The sequence below is a fragment of the Salvelinus namaycush genome, unplaced genomic scaffold (genome assembly GCF_016432855.1).
Source record: "Salvelinus namaycush isolate Seneca unplaced genomic scaffold, SaNama_1.0 Scaffold222, whole genome shotgun sequence".
NCBI classification, from domain to species: Eukaryota; Metazoa; Chordata; class Actinopteri; order Salmoniformes; family Salmonidae; genus Salvelinus; species Salvelinus namaycush.
Window position 1 is genome coordinate 235,415 of NW_024059031.1, and position 17,370 is coordinate 252,784.

Genomic DNA, 17,370 nt, shown 5'->3' on the forward strand with positions numbered 1-17,370 from the left:
GAGCAGCACTCCCCCTACTGTATTACCTCACGCGAGCAGCAACTCCCCCTACTGTATTACCTCACGCCTGAGCAGCACTCCCCCTACTGTATTACCTCACTGCTGAGCAGCACTCCCCCTACTGTATTACCTCACGCTGAGCAGCACTCCCCCTACTGTATTACCTCACGCTGAGCAGCAATCCCCCTACTGTATTACCTCACGCCGAGCAGGACTCCCCCTACTGTATTACCTCACGCCGAGCAGCACTCCCCCCTACTGTATTACCTCACGCTGAGCAGCACTCCCCCCTACTGTATTACCTCACGCTGAGCAGCACTCCCCCTACTGTATTACCTCACGCCTGAGCAGCACTCCCCCTACTGTATTACCTCACGCGAGCAGCACTCCCCCTACTGTATTACCTCACGCTGAGCAGCACTCCCCCTACTGTATTACCTCACGCTGAGCAGCACTCCCCCTACTGTATTACCTCACGCCTGAGCAGCACTCCCCCTACTGTATTACCTCACGCCGAGCAGCACTCCCCCTACTGTATTACCTCACGCCGAGCAGCACTCCCCCTACTGTATTACCTCACGCTGAGCAGCAATCCCCCTACTGTATTACCTCACGCCGAGCAGGACTCCCCCTACTGTATTACCTCACGCCGAGCAGCACTCCCCCCTACTGTATTACCTCACGCTGAGCAGCACTCCCCCTACTGTATTACCTCACGCTGAGCAGCACTCCCCCTACTGTATTACCTCACGCCGAGCAGCACTCCCCCTACTGTATTACCTCACGCTGAGCAGCACTCCCCCTACTGTATTACCTCACGCTGAGCAGCACTCCCCCTACTGTATTACCTCACGCCGAGCAGCACTCCCCCTACTGTATTACCTCACGCCGAGCAGCACTCCCCCTACTGTATTACCTCACGCTGAGCAGTGGATTAAATAAAAAAATGTTCCTCATCATTCTACACACAAAACCCCACGAGGCAAAAGCAAAAACAGGTTTAGAAATGTTTGCTGATTCATAAAAAATAAAACAGAAGTACCTTATTTACTTAAGTATTCAGACCCTTTGCAATGAGACTCGAAAAAACAATCTCAGGTGCATCCTGTTTCCATTGATGATCCTTGAGATGTTTCTACAACTTGGGAGTCCACCTGTGGTAAATTCAATTGATTGGACAGGATTTGAAAAAAGGCACACACCTGTCTATATAAAGGTCCCACAGTTGACAGTGCATGTCAGATCAAAAACCAAACCATGAGGTCGAAGGAATTGTTGGTAGAGCTCCGAGACAGGATTGTGTACCAGAACATTTCTGCAGCATTGAAGGTCCCCAAGAACACAGCGGCCTTCATCATTCTTTAAAAAAAAATGGAAGAAGTTTGGAACCACCAAGACTCTTCCTAGAGCTGGCCGCCCTGCCAAACTGAGCAATCGGGGGAGAAGGGACTTTGTCAGGGAACTCAAGGGTACCTCTGTGGAGATAGAAAAACTTTCCCAGAAGGAAAACCATCTCTGCAGCACTCCACCAATCAGGCCTTTGTGGTAGAGTGGCCAGACGGAAGCCACTCCTCAGGAAAAGCACATGACAGCCCACTTGGAGTTTGCCAAAAGGCAGCTAACGGACTCTCAGACCATGAGAAACAAGATGCTCTGGTCTGATGAAACCAAGATTGAAATCTTTGGCCTGAATGCCAAGCGTCACGTCTGGAGGAAACCTGGCACCATCTCTACGGTGAAGCATGGTGGTGGCAGCATCATGCTTTGGGGATGTTTTTCAGCAGCAGGGACTAGGAGACTAGTTAGGATCAAGGGAAAGAAGAACAGAGCAAAGTACACAGAGATCATCGATGAAAACCTGCTCCAGAGCGCTCAGGACCTCAGACTGGGGCGAAGGTTCACCTTCCAAAAGGACAACGAGCCTAAATACACAGCCAAGACAACACAGGCGTGGCTTCGGGACAAGTCTCTGAATGTCCTTGAGTGGCCCAGCCAGAGCCCGGACTTGAACCCGATCGAACATCTCTAGAGAGACCAGAAAATAGCGTCATACCCAAGAAGACGCGAGGCTGTAATCGCTGCCAAAAGGTGCTTCAACAAAGTACTGAGTAAAGGGTCTGAATACTTATGTTAATGTAACATTTAATTTAAAAAATGTTTTATAAAATTTGCAAAACCTTCTAAAAACCAGTGTTTGCTTTGTCATGGTGTATTGCGTGTAGATTGATGAGGGGAAACAACTATTTAATCAATTTTAGAATAAAGCTGTAAAGTAACAAAAATGTGGAAAAATACAAAGGGGTCTGAATACTTTCTGAACACACTGTAGAGAGAGGAGCGAGGACGAGCATTACCTCGTTAAAGGAAGAGAGGGAGGTGAAACCATAAAGAACATGGTTCTCTGTTTCACTGGAGTAATTAACTGGCACACGAGAGGAGCATGTATAAAGCAAATGCGGCATTACTCCTGGTCTCACACAGCACCGAACCTCCTGGAGCAGCCAGGGTCACCGAGCCTCCTGTAGCAGCCAGGACCAGGGCCGCCGAGCCTCCTGTAGCGGCCAGGGTCACCGAGCCTCCTGGAGCAGCCAGGACCAGGGCCGCCGAGTCTCCTGTAGCGGCCAGGAGCAGGGCCGCCGAGCCTCCTGTAGCGGCCAGGACCAGGGCCGCCGAGCCTCCTGTAGCGGCCAGGACCAGGGCCACCGAGCCTCCTGTAGCAGCCAGGACCAGGGCCACCGAGCCTCCTGTAGCGGCCAGGACCACCGAGCCTCCTGTAGCGGCCAGGACCAGGGTCACCGAGCCTCCTGTAGCAGCCAGGACCAGCGAGCCTCCTGTAGCAGCCAGGACCAGGGCCACCGAGCCTCCTGTAGCAGCCAGGACCAGGGCCACCGAGCCTCCTGTAGCAGCCAGGACCAGGGCCACCGAGCCTCCTGTAGCAGCCAGGGCCAGGGCCACCGAGCCTCCTGGAGCAGCCAGGACCAGGGCCACAGAGCCTCCTGGAGCAGCCAGGACCAGGGCCACTGAGCCTCCTGGAGCAGCCAGGACCAGGGCCACTGAGCCTCCTGGAGCAGCCAGGACCAGGGCCACTGAGCCTCCTGGAGCAGCCAGGACCAGGGCCACTGAGCCTCCTGGAGCAGCCAGGACCAGGGCCACTGAGCCTCCTGGAGCAGCCAGGACCAGGGCCACTGAGCCTCCTGGAGCAGCCAGGACCAGGGCCACTGAGCCTCCTGGAGCAGCCAGGACCAGGGCCACTGAGCCTCCTGGAGCAGCCAGGACCATAAGCTAGGTTGGACAGAGACGAGGTCTAGGTGGACGGGACAGACCCATATGTCTCTCTCCCTTTCACTCACATCTCACTCCCTCTCTGTGGAAAAATATCATTAATACATTTCATTAGGGTGGAATAGCTTGCTTGAAAGTTTACGAACCTATTTATTTAGCTAGAGAAACTTTAAAATTGTTTCAGATCAATGAAGAAGCCCATTGAGCAGGTTGTCCGTCTGAACTGGCTGTCACGCTGACCCGTCTACCTGTTCCACTGATCTAGGCCTATCAGCGCAGCACGTGTGGATGGCTAGCCAGGGTCTCATTAAGTGCAGCACGTGGATGGCTAGCCAGGGTCTCATTAAGTGCAGCACATGTGGATGGCTAACCAGGGTCTCATTAAGTGCAGCACATGTGGATGGCTAGCCAGGGTCTCATTAAGTGCAGCACGTGTGGATGGCTAGCCAGGGTCTCATTAAGTGCAGCACGTGTGGATGGCTAGCCAGGGTCTCATTAAGTGCAGCACATGTGGATGGCTAACCAGGGTCTCATTAAGTGCAGCACATGTGGATGGCTAGCCAGGGTCTCATTAAGTGCAGCACGTGTGGATGGCTAGCCAGGGTCTCATTAAGTGCAGCACATGTGGATGGCTAGCCAGGGTCTCATTAAGTGCAGCACATGTGGATGGCTAGCCAGGGTCTCATTAAGTGCAGCACATGTGGATGGCTAGCCAGGGTCTCATTAAGTGCAGCACATGTGGATGGCTAGCCAGGGTCTCATTAAGTGCAGCACGTGTGAATGGCTAGCCAGGGTCTCATTAAGTGCAGCACGTGGATGGCTAGCCAGGGTCTCATTAAGTGCAGCACATGTGGATGGCTAACCAGGGTCTCATTAAGTGCAGCATATGTGGATGGCTAGCCAGGGTCTCATTAAGTGCAGCACGTGTGGATGGCTAACCAGGGTCTCATTAAGTGCAGCACGTGTGGATGGCTAGCCAGGGTCTCATTAAGTGCAGCACGTGTGGATGGCTAGCCAGGGTCTCATTAAGTGCAGCACATGTGGATGGCTAGCCAGGGTCTCATTAAGTGCAGCACGTGTGAATGGCTAGCCAGGGTCTCATTAAGTGCAGCACGTGTGGATGGCTAGCCAGGGTCTCATTAAGTGCAGCACATGTGGATGGCTAACCAGGGTCTCATTAAGTGCAGCACATGTGGATGGCTAGCCAGGGTCTCATTAAGTGCAGCACGTGTGGATGGCTAACCAGGGTCTCATTAAGTGCAGCACGTGTGGATGGCTAGCCAGGGTCTCATTAAGTGCAGCACGTGTGGATGGCTAGCCAGGGTCTCATTAAGTGCAGCACGTGTGGATGGCTAGCCAGGGTCTCATTAAGTGCAGCACGTGTGGATGGCTAGCCAGGGTCTCATTAAGTGCAGCACATGTGGATGGCTAGCCAGGGTCTCATTAAGTGCAGCACATGTGGATGGCTAGCCAGGGTCTCATTAAGTGCAGCACATGTGGATGGCTAGCCAGGGTCTCATTAAGTGCAGCACATGTGGATGGCTAGCCAGGGTCTCATTAAGTGCAGCACATGTGGATGGCTAGCCAGGGTCTCATTAAGTGCAGCACATGTGGATGGCTAGCCAGGGTCTCATTAAGTGCAGCACATGTGGATGGCTAGCCAGGGTCTCATTAAGTGCAGCACATGTGGATGGCTAGCCAGGGTCTCATTAAGTGCAGCACATGTGGATGGCTAGCCAGGGTCTCATTAAGTGCAGCACATGTGGATGGCTAGCCAGGGTCTCATTAAGTGCAGCACATGTGGATGGCTAGCCAGGGTCTCATTAAGTGCAGCAGTTGAGTGTTGGTGGCAGAGTTAAAGATTTGAAAAGCCTGAGCTCCAACCGAGCGTGGCGGAATTAGGACACACACAAAGCCCAAGGCCCAGCCAACAGTGAGGAACAAGAGGCCAGGCAGAACATCGCAGTGATCCACTTAGATAATGCAGAGTGAAGACCTGGGTTCAAAATCAAAAACTATTGTTGCACTCTTCGATTTGCACTTCTATTCAAATCAAATGTATTTATAAAGCCCTTCGTACATCAGCTGATATCTCAAAGTGCTGTACAGAAACCCAGCCTAAAACCCCAAACAGCAAGCAATGCAGGTGTAGAAGCACGGTGGCTCGGAAAAACTCCCTAGAAAGGCCAGAACCTAGGAAGAAACCTAGAGGAACCAGGCTATGAGGGGTGGCCAGTCCTCTTCTGGCTGTGCCGGGTGGAGATTATAACAGAACATGGCCAAGATGTTTAAATGTTCATAAATGACCAGCATGGTCAAATAATAATAATCACTATTCTGTTGGTTCCACTGTGCCAACCAAATCGCAATTAAGCCCAACTAAAATAATTGAACCCAGGTTTGGTTCTCCCTTCATCCACCAGAACCAATCCATTTCTGAGAGGAACAAAGAGTTGATATGATAACTAACCTTGGTGATTGTCGCTGCTTACTGGAAGTACAGACACACACTTGGGAGGAGGAGGAAGCCAGAGCTCAAAGAAAGACTGCCTCCATTCTATTATAGCGACCTCTAGGCCTAACCAAATGGGGCAAAACCCTCCTCTGTTGTACTGTACAACGGCAACTAGGACCCACACACACACACATCAAGACAGACATGCAACCCTGTCTGACCCCCATTGTTGACATTTCAGCTGTCATTGGAGCAGTGCTGAGATAAGTCCACCCATGTACATAAAAATGTTGACCTTTTTGTTAAATTTTCCCATGTCCAGTTCATTCATACTTCTCATTTATTTATTTATTTATTATAATTAGAAAATGGTTTGTAACCAAAGCCAGGCCTAGTTAGTTTCCTGTAACCAGATGTTCTAACTGTCAGGCTGCCAACATCTACAAACACGAGGAGTGGACAATAATACTAAGTAAATGAACATCTAAATTACAAAGGAGAACATTTAGAAAATTGTACTGTATTGGGAGAAAACCATTTGATTTAAATCCCTTTTTGACAACACCCCCTATTGATTTGAAACCTTCCGTACATATTTGCCTCATGCTGGAAGTGATTTTAGGTCAAATGTGACTCATTACGTAGTGGAAAAAATAACGGTTGAGAGTGATAGAATTTAAAAGCTTACAAACAAAACAGGGTTGTCAAACTATTTTATAATTTCTGAGGGGGAAAAGAAGAGGTCAGAAGTTCACCGTTGGGTGGTCCCTAAAACACAACGCGCTGAACGAGTCGGCAGAGGAACTCTGTGTGGTCCTTAACAGGACGTGCACATGCTAATAGCCCAATGGCCTGTCTGTTTATACAACCCAGGAAGCTGCACGTTGTGGCGAGGGATAATGTAGTGGGCTGGGGAAGCATGAGCGAGGGGTAATGTAGTGGGCTGGGGAAGCATGAGCGAGGGGTAATGTAGTGGGCTGGGGAAGCATGAGCGAGGGGTAATGTAGTGGGCTGGGGAAGCATGAGCGAGGGGTAATGTAGTGGGCTGGGGAAGCATGAGCGAGGGGTAATGTAGTGGGCTGGGGAAGCATGAGCGAGGGGTAATGTAGTGGGCTGGGGAAGCATGAGCGAGGGGTAATGTAGTGGGCTGGGGAAGCATGAGCGAGGGATAATGTAGTGGGCTGGGGAAGCATGAGCGAGGGATAATGTAGTGGGCCGGGGAAGCATGCGCGAGGGATAATGTAGTGGGCCGGGGAAACATGAGTGAGGGATAATGTAGTGGGCTGGGGAAGCATGTGGGGAGGGGTAATGTAGTGTGCTGGGGAAGCATGTGGGGAGGGGTAATGTAGTGGGCTGGAGAAGCATGAGCGAGGGATAATGTAGTGGGCTGGGGAAACATGAGCGAGGGATAATGTAGTGGGCCGGGGAAACATGAGCGAGGGGTAATGTAGTGGGCTGGGGAAGCATGTGGGGAGGGGTAATGTAGTGTGCTGGGGAAGCATGTGGGGAGGGGTAATGTAGTGGGCTGGAGAAGCATGAGCGAGGGATAATGTAGTGGGCTGGGGAAACATGAGCGAGGGATAATGTAGTGGACCGGGGAAGCATGAGCGAGGGGTAATGTAGTGGGCCGGGGAAGCATGAGCGAGGGATAATGTAGTGGGCTGGAGAAGCATGAGCGAGGGATAATGTAGTGGGCTGGAGAAGCATGCGCGAGGGATAATGTAGTGGGCTGGGGAAGCATGAGCGAGGGATAATGTAGTGGGCCGGGGAAGCATGAGCGAGGGGTAATGTAGTGGGCCGCGGAAGCATGAGCGAGGGGTAATGTAGTGGGCTGGGGAAGCATGAGCGAGGGGTAATGTAGTGGGCTGGGGAAGCATGAGCGAGGGATAATGTAGTGGGCTGGGGAAGCATGTGGGGAGGGGTAATGTAGTGTGCTGGGGAAGCATGTGGGGAGGGGTAATGTAGTGGGCTGGGGAAGCATGTGGGGAGGGATAATGTAGTGGGCTGGGGAAGCATGTGGGGAGGGATAATGTAGTGGGCTGGGGAAGCATGCGCGAGGGATAATGTAGTGGGCTGGGGAAGCATGCGCGAGGGGTAATGTAGTGGGCTGGGGAAGCATGAGCGAGGGATAATGTAGTGGGCTGGGGAAGCATAATGTAGTGGGCTGGGGAAGCATGCGTGAGGGATAATGTAGTGGTCTGGGGAAGTATGAGTGAGGGGTAATGTAGTGGGCTGGGGAACATGTGGGAGGGATAATGTAGTGGGCTGGGGAAGCATAAGCGAGGGGTAATGTAGTGGGCTGGGGAAGCATGTGCGAGGGATAATGTAGTGGGCTGGAGAAGCATGAGCGAGGGATAATGTAGTGGGCTGGGGATGCATGTGCGAGGGATAATGTAGTGGACTGGGGATGCATGTGCGAGGGATAATGTAGTGGGCTGGGGAAACATGAGCGAGGGATAATGTAGTGGGCTGGGGAAACATGAGCGAGGGGTAATGTAGTGGGCTGGGGAAACATGAGCGAGGGGTAATGTAGTGGGCTGGGGAAGCATGTGCGAGGGGTAATGTAGTGGGCTGGGGAAGCATGAGCGAGGGGTAATGTAGTGGGCTGGGGAAGCATGAGCGAGGGATAATGTAGTGGGCTGGGGAAGCATGAGCGAGGGGATAATGTAGTGGGCTGGGGAAGCATGTGCGAGGGGTAATGTAGTGTGCTGGGGAAGCATGAGCGATGGGTAATGTAGTGGGCTGGGGAAGCATGAACGAGGGATAATGTAGTGGGCTGGGGAAGCATGAGCGAGGGGATAATGTAGTGGGCTGGGGAAGCATGTGGGGAGGGGTAATGTAGTGTGCTGGGGAAGCATGTGGGGAGGGGTAATGTAGTGTGCTGGGGAAGCATGTGGGGAGGGGTAATGTAGTGTGCTGGGGAAGCATGTGGGGAGGGGTAATGTAGTGTGCTGGGGAAGCATGTGGGGAGGGGTAATGTAGTGGGCTGGGGATGCATGAGCGAGGGATAATGTAGTGGGCTGGAGAAGCATGAGCGAGGGATAATGTAGTGGGCTGGGGAAGCATGAGCGAGGGGTAATGTAGTGGGCTGGGGAAGCATGAGCAGCACATGGGGATGTGTGAAACGTACTCTTCAGCCTGAAGTCGCCACTTGCGCGGCCGAAATGTTAACTTTCATGGCGCCGACTGGTAAGACGCTTTTAGAGGGCTGTCACGCGTGCTAGTGCCTCGGTGTGAGCCGAATCAGGAGGAAATCCTACTTGCTAAGCAAGCAGCGTGACGTACGTTACACATAGAAACCACGGAAACCATGCTGTTCTGTCCTCTAGCTGTCCTTTTAGCTCCTCGCGTCCACGCTGCGGGAGCCCCTCGCGTCCACGCTGCGGGAGCCCCTCGCGTCCACGCTGCGGGAGCCCCTCGCGTCCACGCTGCGGGAGCCCCTGGATCCTACACCTCACATCAACGCTGTCCTATTTCACAACATGGCATTTTATTACTCTTCTGTGGTGAGATCAAAGAGTCCCGTAGTCTGAAAAGTGCTCCACCTCAAAATATCCATCCCCATGTCAGACAGGCTTTGTTATAATAGTGTACATATTTATTACGTAGCCTGCCTTAGAAAAGTAAACCTCATTTGAAGTGAGACAGTAACCTAGACAGTTGAAGTTGAAGAACCCCAAGAGTTGGAACCACATCTGCCGATGTGTTATCTGATACAGATTAATGATTTAAATGTTTTTTGGTCACGCGGTTTTGTGTTTGCTACGCCCACAATAAACCACATTTCCGATCATAATAAAACTAGACACATTACATAATGGAGTAGAGTTGTGACATGATTTTTTTTTTCATTTTTTTTCTTCAATTATGCAAATGTCACACCTGTGGCCGGTCAATTATTGAAATGAGAAAGCCTTGGATGTCTCCACAACGCAAACAGGGAAGGTCAAACATTAATGTTGACAATATGCAGCATTCATTCACTATTTATTATGTGTTCTAGACAAGTGATTGATGGGCAGTAAAATTGTAAAGAATACAACAATGCTAAGGTTATGGTGGCCTAGACCAATCACAGACTACCTAGACCATTCACAGACTACCTAGACCAATATCAGACTACCTAGACCAATCAGACTACCTAGACCAATCAGACTACCTAGACCAATCACACTACCTAGACCAATCAGACTACCTTCAGAGCCCATTCACAGACCACCTTCAGAGCCCATTGACCACCTAGCCCATTCAAGGGCTAAATACCGCTTGCTCTAAACGTTAAAACGCATCGCTTGCGATACGGTTTTGGAAACATAAGGAACTTATCTTTCATATCACGAGAAATAAAAAATGGGTTAAATTACTACACACCTTTAAAGGGTTATTAAAATGTTCCCACAGTCATATCTCCATGTTACAGAGTTTGTTTATGGAAGACAGACGTAAGAAAGCTGGGTCTCCGATAGGGAAATTCGTCTCTTTTTACTGACCCTGTTGTTTTCAACTAGTTAAGAACAAATATTTTGATTAATTTCGTTCATTTGAGTCAGTAAGGCCAGAGTATACAGGACCCCTACCAGTGTTGCAGTCCTCCGGTCTCGAGACCACATATTGGTCTGGTCTCGGTGTTGGATACAATTTTACTCGGTCTTGATTCGGTCTCGGAAAGCGAGGACTCGTCATTTCTTCCACAGACCAGCGGAGTACAAAGCTAGTTTATCAACTCCCATTCAGGCATCCCATAAAACCACTTCACCCAGGCCAAATAACTCACACTGCTTTCATGACACAGTAATATCGTATGTTACGGCCTGTTGAAACCTAGGCTTCCTACTTCAGGGGAGAGTGAGGGGAATTGTTTGAAAGTTGTTCTCACTAGGCTATTAGTAAGGCGAGACCGAGGGAAGTTGGAACATAGTCTTTTTATATATAAACATGTTTGGGGTTTGTGACTCTATTTGCCCTCGCAGTGAATTTGTTCACCATTCTGAATGACTCAAATAATTCATATGTTCTTCTGAAATATTAACAAAGAATTACTGGACATTTTAAAGTCTTATTTTTTTGTGGCGATTTGACAATTACAATCATGGTGTTGAATTTCTCTCGCATTTTTTTGTGGTATACGTCTTGGGAGTCCTCATCTCCCTCCCGGTCTCACTTGCCTTTCGGTCCCGGTCTTGATTTAGGTGGTCTCGAACACAACACTGCCCTCTACCGGCGAACAATCAACTGAAAACTCGAGTCATAATTCTACAAGCCTCTCGATCATCATAAGTGGATCATTTCAGTTGTCATTTGTAACAGACTTGAAAAAGTATGCTTTAAAAACAATGCACATTTGTTGATTGCTAGTCATACAAATAATATTATTTATTGGTACATTTGAAACGAAGTCTAGTTGGCCGCAACCGGACTAGATTGTTAACGATTCTTGGCGGAATTAATTGTTTGACTGCCGTGAGGGTAATAAGCACAATATCGTTCGCAAACTGCAGCAACCCAAACGATTCGTGCTCGTTCGTTGAGCAGTAAAAAAATAAAAAATAAAGATCTGTGTCCATTACAACATCAATAATTCATTAATTGCATTCATTATTGATTCTCAAGTATCAGTTGTAAAACATGTATCTTTCCTTCTCTACGCTTCCTGCACCGTGATCTGTTGCCTGCGCGCATGTATGACTGACAGTTGTCGGTCGGAGAGCACGAGTCACCGGAGGAGCGCAGTATTAATCCACATTCATTACCGCCAGCAAGTCAAACTAACGACTACAACGAACGAGTCATTTAGAAAAACAAATCATGACTCTTGAAAATTAGTAAAAAAAAAAAAAAAAATCGTTCAAAAATAATAAATCGTTCGCGAACTGCAGGTGCTGGGTTTAAACAGAAAGAGTTGCAGTACTCACTTAAACGCAGGCACTGTTTAGATTTAGGTGAAGGAACTCTGTAATAATCTAATATTATATAAAGAGGTGCTGGAACTCAAGCAGTAGAACATGTGAGGTTTTCGGTACTCAGGTCAAGTGAGCTCCTGCCCAAGTCAAGCACTGCACATCACAAAACCAACGTCACTGAAAAACACCGTCGGTTGCAACGGCGTTAAAAACCGGTAAAACAGTGTATATTTGACCTTTTGTGATATTATTTTGATGTGATATGAAAATTCAGGGAGTTATGTTTCTAGAACCGGACTGCAGTTGAGACTTAATTCACGTTTAGATGGAGTATGTGGCTGTCGATGCTGCCATCGTCTCTATACAGTACATGTACGGGCTGTCGATGCTGCCATCGTCTCTATACAGTACATGTACGGGCTGTCGATGCTGCCATCGTCTCTATACAGTACATGTTCGGTTATTCAACTATAATGAGTAACGTTAGGCTCCTTTATTCCATTATTAGGCTAGTGGCGACCATTGCAATCCTTGTCGCTGATTTAATTTATTTCGGGGGACGAATACAATGATTATGGAAGCCTTTTCCCAGCCCAGCCTAATGATGTTAGCGCAACCTAGACCTCTCGTCTCACGGTATCAAAATATCAACTTACCGGCCAGGCGAAACTGAACTGCAAAACAATCTTGGATCTTTCGTTCTTCGCCGAGTTCTTCAAAGAAAATGTATTCCCTCCAAGGACAGGGGTAGAACCGGACCCGAAGCTGCAAGGTCCCGCAGCCGAAACCCGCGACTGGTATTCCTTCAAACACACTTTAAAATACGTATCACACTCATCCATCCTGCATTTCCGATCCCCGGTGATCCGTGAGCCGTCACAACACAGCCCGCTAAGAAGCTCGCCGTTCAGGTTGTTCATCGATAAAATCTCCAACTCGAACTGACCCGTTCCCTCCGCCACCTGTTGGTAAAAGCAGAACGAAGAAACGGTGAAACCGCTGGAAATTGAGAGAACGATCGGTTATGTAACGGCACAGCGCCTCTACAAAAGATGCAAACTAATTGAGCCATACAAGTTATGGAAAACTCCTCAATCTGACATACTAACAAATTTGAACTGGCAAAACTAAAATGGGATTGTTTCACTTGGGGAAGAGGGTTGCAGCCGATCAATACAGCCAGCCACACAGTTAAAACGCACACAGCCATAGAACGTAGGGACTCCTAGCTAACTTGATCTGTTAACTAGCCTATTTAAAGTCGCCTACTGACGAATCAATGCGTCCAGAGAAGCTGTCTGAACATATTCCACAATGTGCAACTGTAAAGTAATCCACATACCTTTGCACAAAAGCACAACAATAAGGCATGTAAGCAAAAATCAGTAACTCCAACAACTGAGCCCCTTCTCAAAATCATGCCTCTGGTGTTGCCTTGCCGCTCCGCTTAAAAACTAGACGGTGTCTGGCCGAGTCACCGTACCAATGCACTCCTCCGATTTGAACATGCACAGGGGAGAGAACAAGACTTTGTCCAACAAGCCACAGCTTTGCAACACAGAGGAAAAATGCTTCCTTTTGCGTCCTTCGTATGTCCTTCGGCGCAAGTTCTTCTAGTTTGGTAGTTCGTATCGTTATATTCCGTTTTTTATTCACTTCTTCGCAGCGAAAAGTGTCTAGCTATACACCAGTCATGTGGGTTGCTGCACTATCTGTCCACGACTGAACGTAGTGTTTGGTAGGACTACAAAGCCAGTTCAACCAGGGAGGGGGTAGGACGCTGACGGCAGTTATATATTCATGGGACAATGACAACTCCTCCTTGTTGAATATTGAGTAGGCCTGTAATCTACTTAACCTAATGTCGAGAAATTGCGTCAAAGGCTCTCTTCTATTTTCCCCTGAAAACGGGAACATCCGGTTGGCTGGGACTCGGCAGAAGCTTTAGAGAATGCCAACATGTTGTCCTAAAAAAACGGAAATGAGTTACCTCTGGTTCGTTCAGCCATTCCTATGAATGAATGGGACAGAATCGGGTTTGGGGATAAACACAGAAAGTAAAGTGTGAGGTTAACACAAGTTTAGGAGATCTTATACGTTTTGTTCTATGAGATAATATCAGTCAGTTAACATGCACAGGGGAGAGAACAAGACTTTGTCCAACAAGCCACAGCTTTGCAACACAGAGGAAAAATGCTTCCTTTTGCGTCCTTCGTATGTCCTTCGGCTCAAGTTCGGCTGAAGCATCTGTGTTATTTATGTGCTTTTTTTGTATCGCATAAATGCTTAAAGATTAATCGAAAGTGACGTTGGCTGATGAATACTATCTCATAGGACAAAACGTGTAAGATCTCCTTAAGCCTGTGTTTACCGCAGACCTTACTGTCTGTGTTTGTCCAAAAAAACCTACAAAAACAGTATTCATTTCCCCATAGACTGTCAAAACGAACCATGGCAGAGTAAGTGCCTACAAAAAGATGGCATTACTATTGCTCTCTATAATCTACTGTACTGCTATTCAAACCTAAGAGTTATGATTCTGCAAGTTATTTTTGTTGTTGTTGTTGAGTTGAACAACTATTAGGAAAGGAAATAGAACACTTAGTCAATTAGTTGTAAATAAAAATAATTAAAAAAAAAAAATCAAAATCATCCTTAAAAAGTAGGTTAAAGTACATAATATCAATATTTTCCTTCCTGCATATTTAACAAGGTATGTGAAATATGGGCTTATCAAAATAGATGATAAATTAGTCCCATGAGTGAGTCTGGGAATTCAGATTAGGCAGAAAATAAACAGAGAAATTCCTTGTTTCTGGAACCATGATTTGTTCTTTATGATGTGGAACACCGATAATGTCTGTGTCCCTAATGACACCCCATTCCCTACATAGTGCACTACTTTTCACCAGGTCGTATAAGGAAGAGGGAGCCATTTAAGATGCAGCTAATGTCAAATCTAAATGTATTCGTCACATGCTTTTGTAAACAACAGGTGCAAACTAACCGTGCAATCAATGCTTACTTACGGATCCTTTTCCAGCAATGCAGAGAGAAAGATAAAGATAGAAAATGAAATAAAAACATTGAAATAGTGACACAAGGAATAAATACACTGTAAATAACCAATAACAATAATGAGTCATCATAATAACATGGCTATATACAGGAAGTACCAGGTAATAACATGGCTATATACAGGAAGTACCAGGTAATAACATGGTTATATACAGGAAGTACCAGGTAATAACATGGCTATATACAGGAAGTACCAGGTAATAACGTGGCTATATACAGGAAGTACCAGGTAATAACATGGTTATATACAGGGAGTGGGTAGAGTCCAGTGTGTGGGTAGAGTCCAGTGTGTGGGTAGAGTCCAGTGTGTGGGTAGAGTCCAGTGTGTTGGGTAGAGTCCAGTGTGTGGGTAGAGTCCAGTGTGTTGGGTAGAGTCCAGTGTGTTGGGTAGAGTCCAGTGTGTTGGGTAGAGTCCAGTGTGTTGGGTAGAGTCCAGTGTGTGGGTAGAGTCCAGTGTGTTGGGTAGAGTCCAGTGTGTGGGTAGAGTCCAGTGTGTGGGTAGAGTCCAGTGTGTTGGGTAGAGTCCAGTGTGTTGGGTAGAGTCCAGTGTGTTGGGTAGAGTCCAGTGTGTTGGGTAGAGTCCAGTGTGTTGGGTAGAGTCCAGTGTGTGGGTAGAGTCCAGTGTGTGGGTAGAGTCCAGTGTGTGGGTAGAGTCCAGTGTGTGGGTAGAGTCCAGTGTGTTGGGTAGAGTCCAGTGTGTGGGTAGAGTCCATGGACAGAGTCCAGTGTGTTGGGTAGAGTCCAGTGTGTGGGTAGAGTCCAGTGTGTTGGGTAGAGTCCAGTGTGTTGGGTAGAGTCCAGTGTGTTGGGTAGAGTCCAGTGTGTGGGTAGAGTCCAGTGTGTGGGTAGAGTCCAGTGTGTGGGTAGAGTCCAGTGTGTGGGTAGAGTCCAGTGTGTGGGTAGAGTCCAGTGTGTGGGTAGAGTCCAGTGTGTGGGTAGAGTCCATGGACAGAGTCCAGTGTGTGGACAGAGTCCAGTGTGTGGGTAGAGTCCATGGACAGAGTCCAGTGTGTGGGTAGAGTCCATGGACAGATTCCAGTGTGTGGGTAGAGTCCATGGACAGATTCCAGTGTGTGGGTAGAGTCCATGGACAGATTCCAGTGTGTGGGTAGAGTCCAGTTTGTGTGCACAGAGTCAGTGCAAGATAGTTAGTGCACTAAAGGGTCAATGCAGGTACTCCCGGTAACATTTGATTAGCTACCGTATTTAGCAGTTTTGCTTAGCGGTCTTATGGCTTGGGGAGTAGAAGCTGTTCAGGGTCCTGTTGGTTCCACAGAGAACAGTCTATGACTTGGGTGGCTGGAGTCTTTGGCCCCGTCTGGTTTAAAGGTCCTATATGGCAAGGAGCTCGGTCTGAGTGATGTACTGGGTCATATTCACCACCCTCTGGAGTGCCTTGCGCCTGGTGCCTTGCAGTTGTAGAACCTTTTGAGGATCTGAGGGCCCCGCGCCAAAACTTTTCAGCCTCCTGAGAGGGAAGAGGCGCTGTCATGCCCTCTTCATAACTGTGTGGGTGTGTGTGGACCATGTTCATTCTTAAGTGATGTGGACACAGAGGAACTTGAAGCTCTCGACCTGCTCCAATACAGCCCCATTGATGAGAATGTTAGGCTCCTCTTATCTTCTATAAAGTCCTTTTAGGCTCCTCTTATCTTCTATAAAGTCCTTTTAGGCTCCTCTTATCTTCTATAAAGTCCTTTCAGGCTCCTCTTATCTTCTATAAAGTCATTTCAGGCTCCTCTTATCTTCTATAAAGTCATTTCAGGCTCCTCTTATCTTCTATAAAGTCATTTTAGGCTCCTCTTATCTTCTATAAAGTCATTTCAGGCTCCTCTTATCTTCTATAAAGTCATTTCAGGCTCCTCTTATCTTCTATAAAGTCATTTCAGGCTCCTCTTATCTTCTATAAAGTCATTTCAGGCTCCTCTTATCTTCTATAAAGTCATTTTAGGCTCCTCTTATCTTCTATAAAGTCATTTCAGGCTCCTCTTATCTTCTATAAAGTCATTTTAGGCTCCTCTTATCTTCTATAAAGTCATTTCAGGCTCCTCTTATCTTCTATAAAGTCCTTTTAGGCTCCTCTTATCTTCTATAAAGTCTATAAAGTCCTTTCAGGCTCCTCTTATCTTCTATAAAGTCCTTTTAGGCTCCTCTTATCTTCTATAAAGTCATTTTAGGCTCCTCTTATCTTCTATAAAGTCATTTTAGGCTCCTCGTATCTTCTATAAAGTCATTTTAGGCTCCTCTTATCTTCTATAAAGTCCTTTTAGGCTCCTCTTATCTTCTATAAAGTCCATTTAGGCTCCTCTTATCTTCTATAAAGTCCTTTTAGGCTCCTCTTATCTTCTATAAAGTCCTTTTAGGCTCCTCTTATCTTCTATAAAGTCTATAAAGTCCTTTTAGGCTCCTCTTATCTTCTATAAAGTCCTTTTAGGCTCCTCTTATCTTCTATAAAGTCATTTTAGGCTCCTCTTATCTTCTATAAAGTCATTTTAGGCTCCTCGTATCTTCTATAAAGTCATTTTAGGCTCCTCTTATCTTCTATAAAGTCCTTTTAGGCTCCTCTTATCTTCTATAAAGTCCTGTTAGGCTCCTCTTATCTTCTATAAAGTCCTTTTAGGCTCCTCTTATCTTCTATAAAGTCCTTTTAGGCTC

The 17,370-nt window shown here is 47.6% G+C and overlaps 1 protein-coding gene across 1 annotated transcript; it reads right to left on the bottom strand.

Annotated features, from left to right (window-relative positions):
* Positions 1-2,078: 2,078 nt before the first annotated feature.
* LOC120038494 (mucin-19-like) lies at positions 2,079-13,387 on the bottom strand. The gene is made up of 3 exons (XM_038984215.1): positions 12,980-13,387; positions 12,294-12,599; positions 2,079-3,364 (listed from the first exon to the last, which is right to left on the bottom strand). Exon 3 carries the CDS (start codon positions 3,277-3,279, stop codon positions 2,419-2,421), a length of 861 nt encoding a protein of 286 aa, XP_038840143.1. The 5' UTR covers positions 3,280-3,364; positions 12,294-12,599; positions 12,980-13,387; the 3' UTR covers positions 2,079-2,418.
* Positions 13,388-17,370: the final 3,983 nt, after the last annotated feature.

Bases quoted from the DNA above. Each gene is read 5' to 3' on its own strand.
- LOC120038494 (XM_038984215.1), bottom strand. From the start codon at position 3,279: ATGGTCCTGGCTGCTCCAGGAGGCTCAGTGGCCCTGGTCCTGGCTGCT.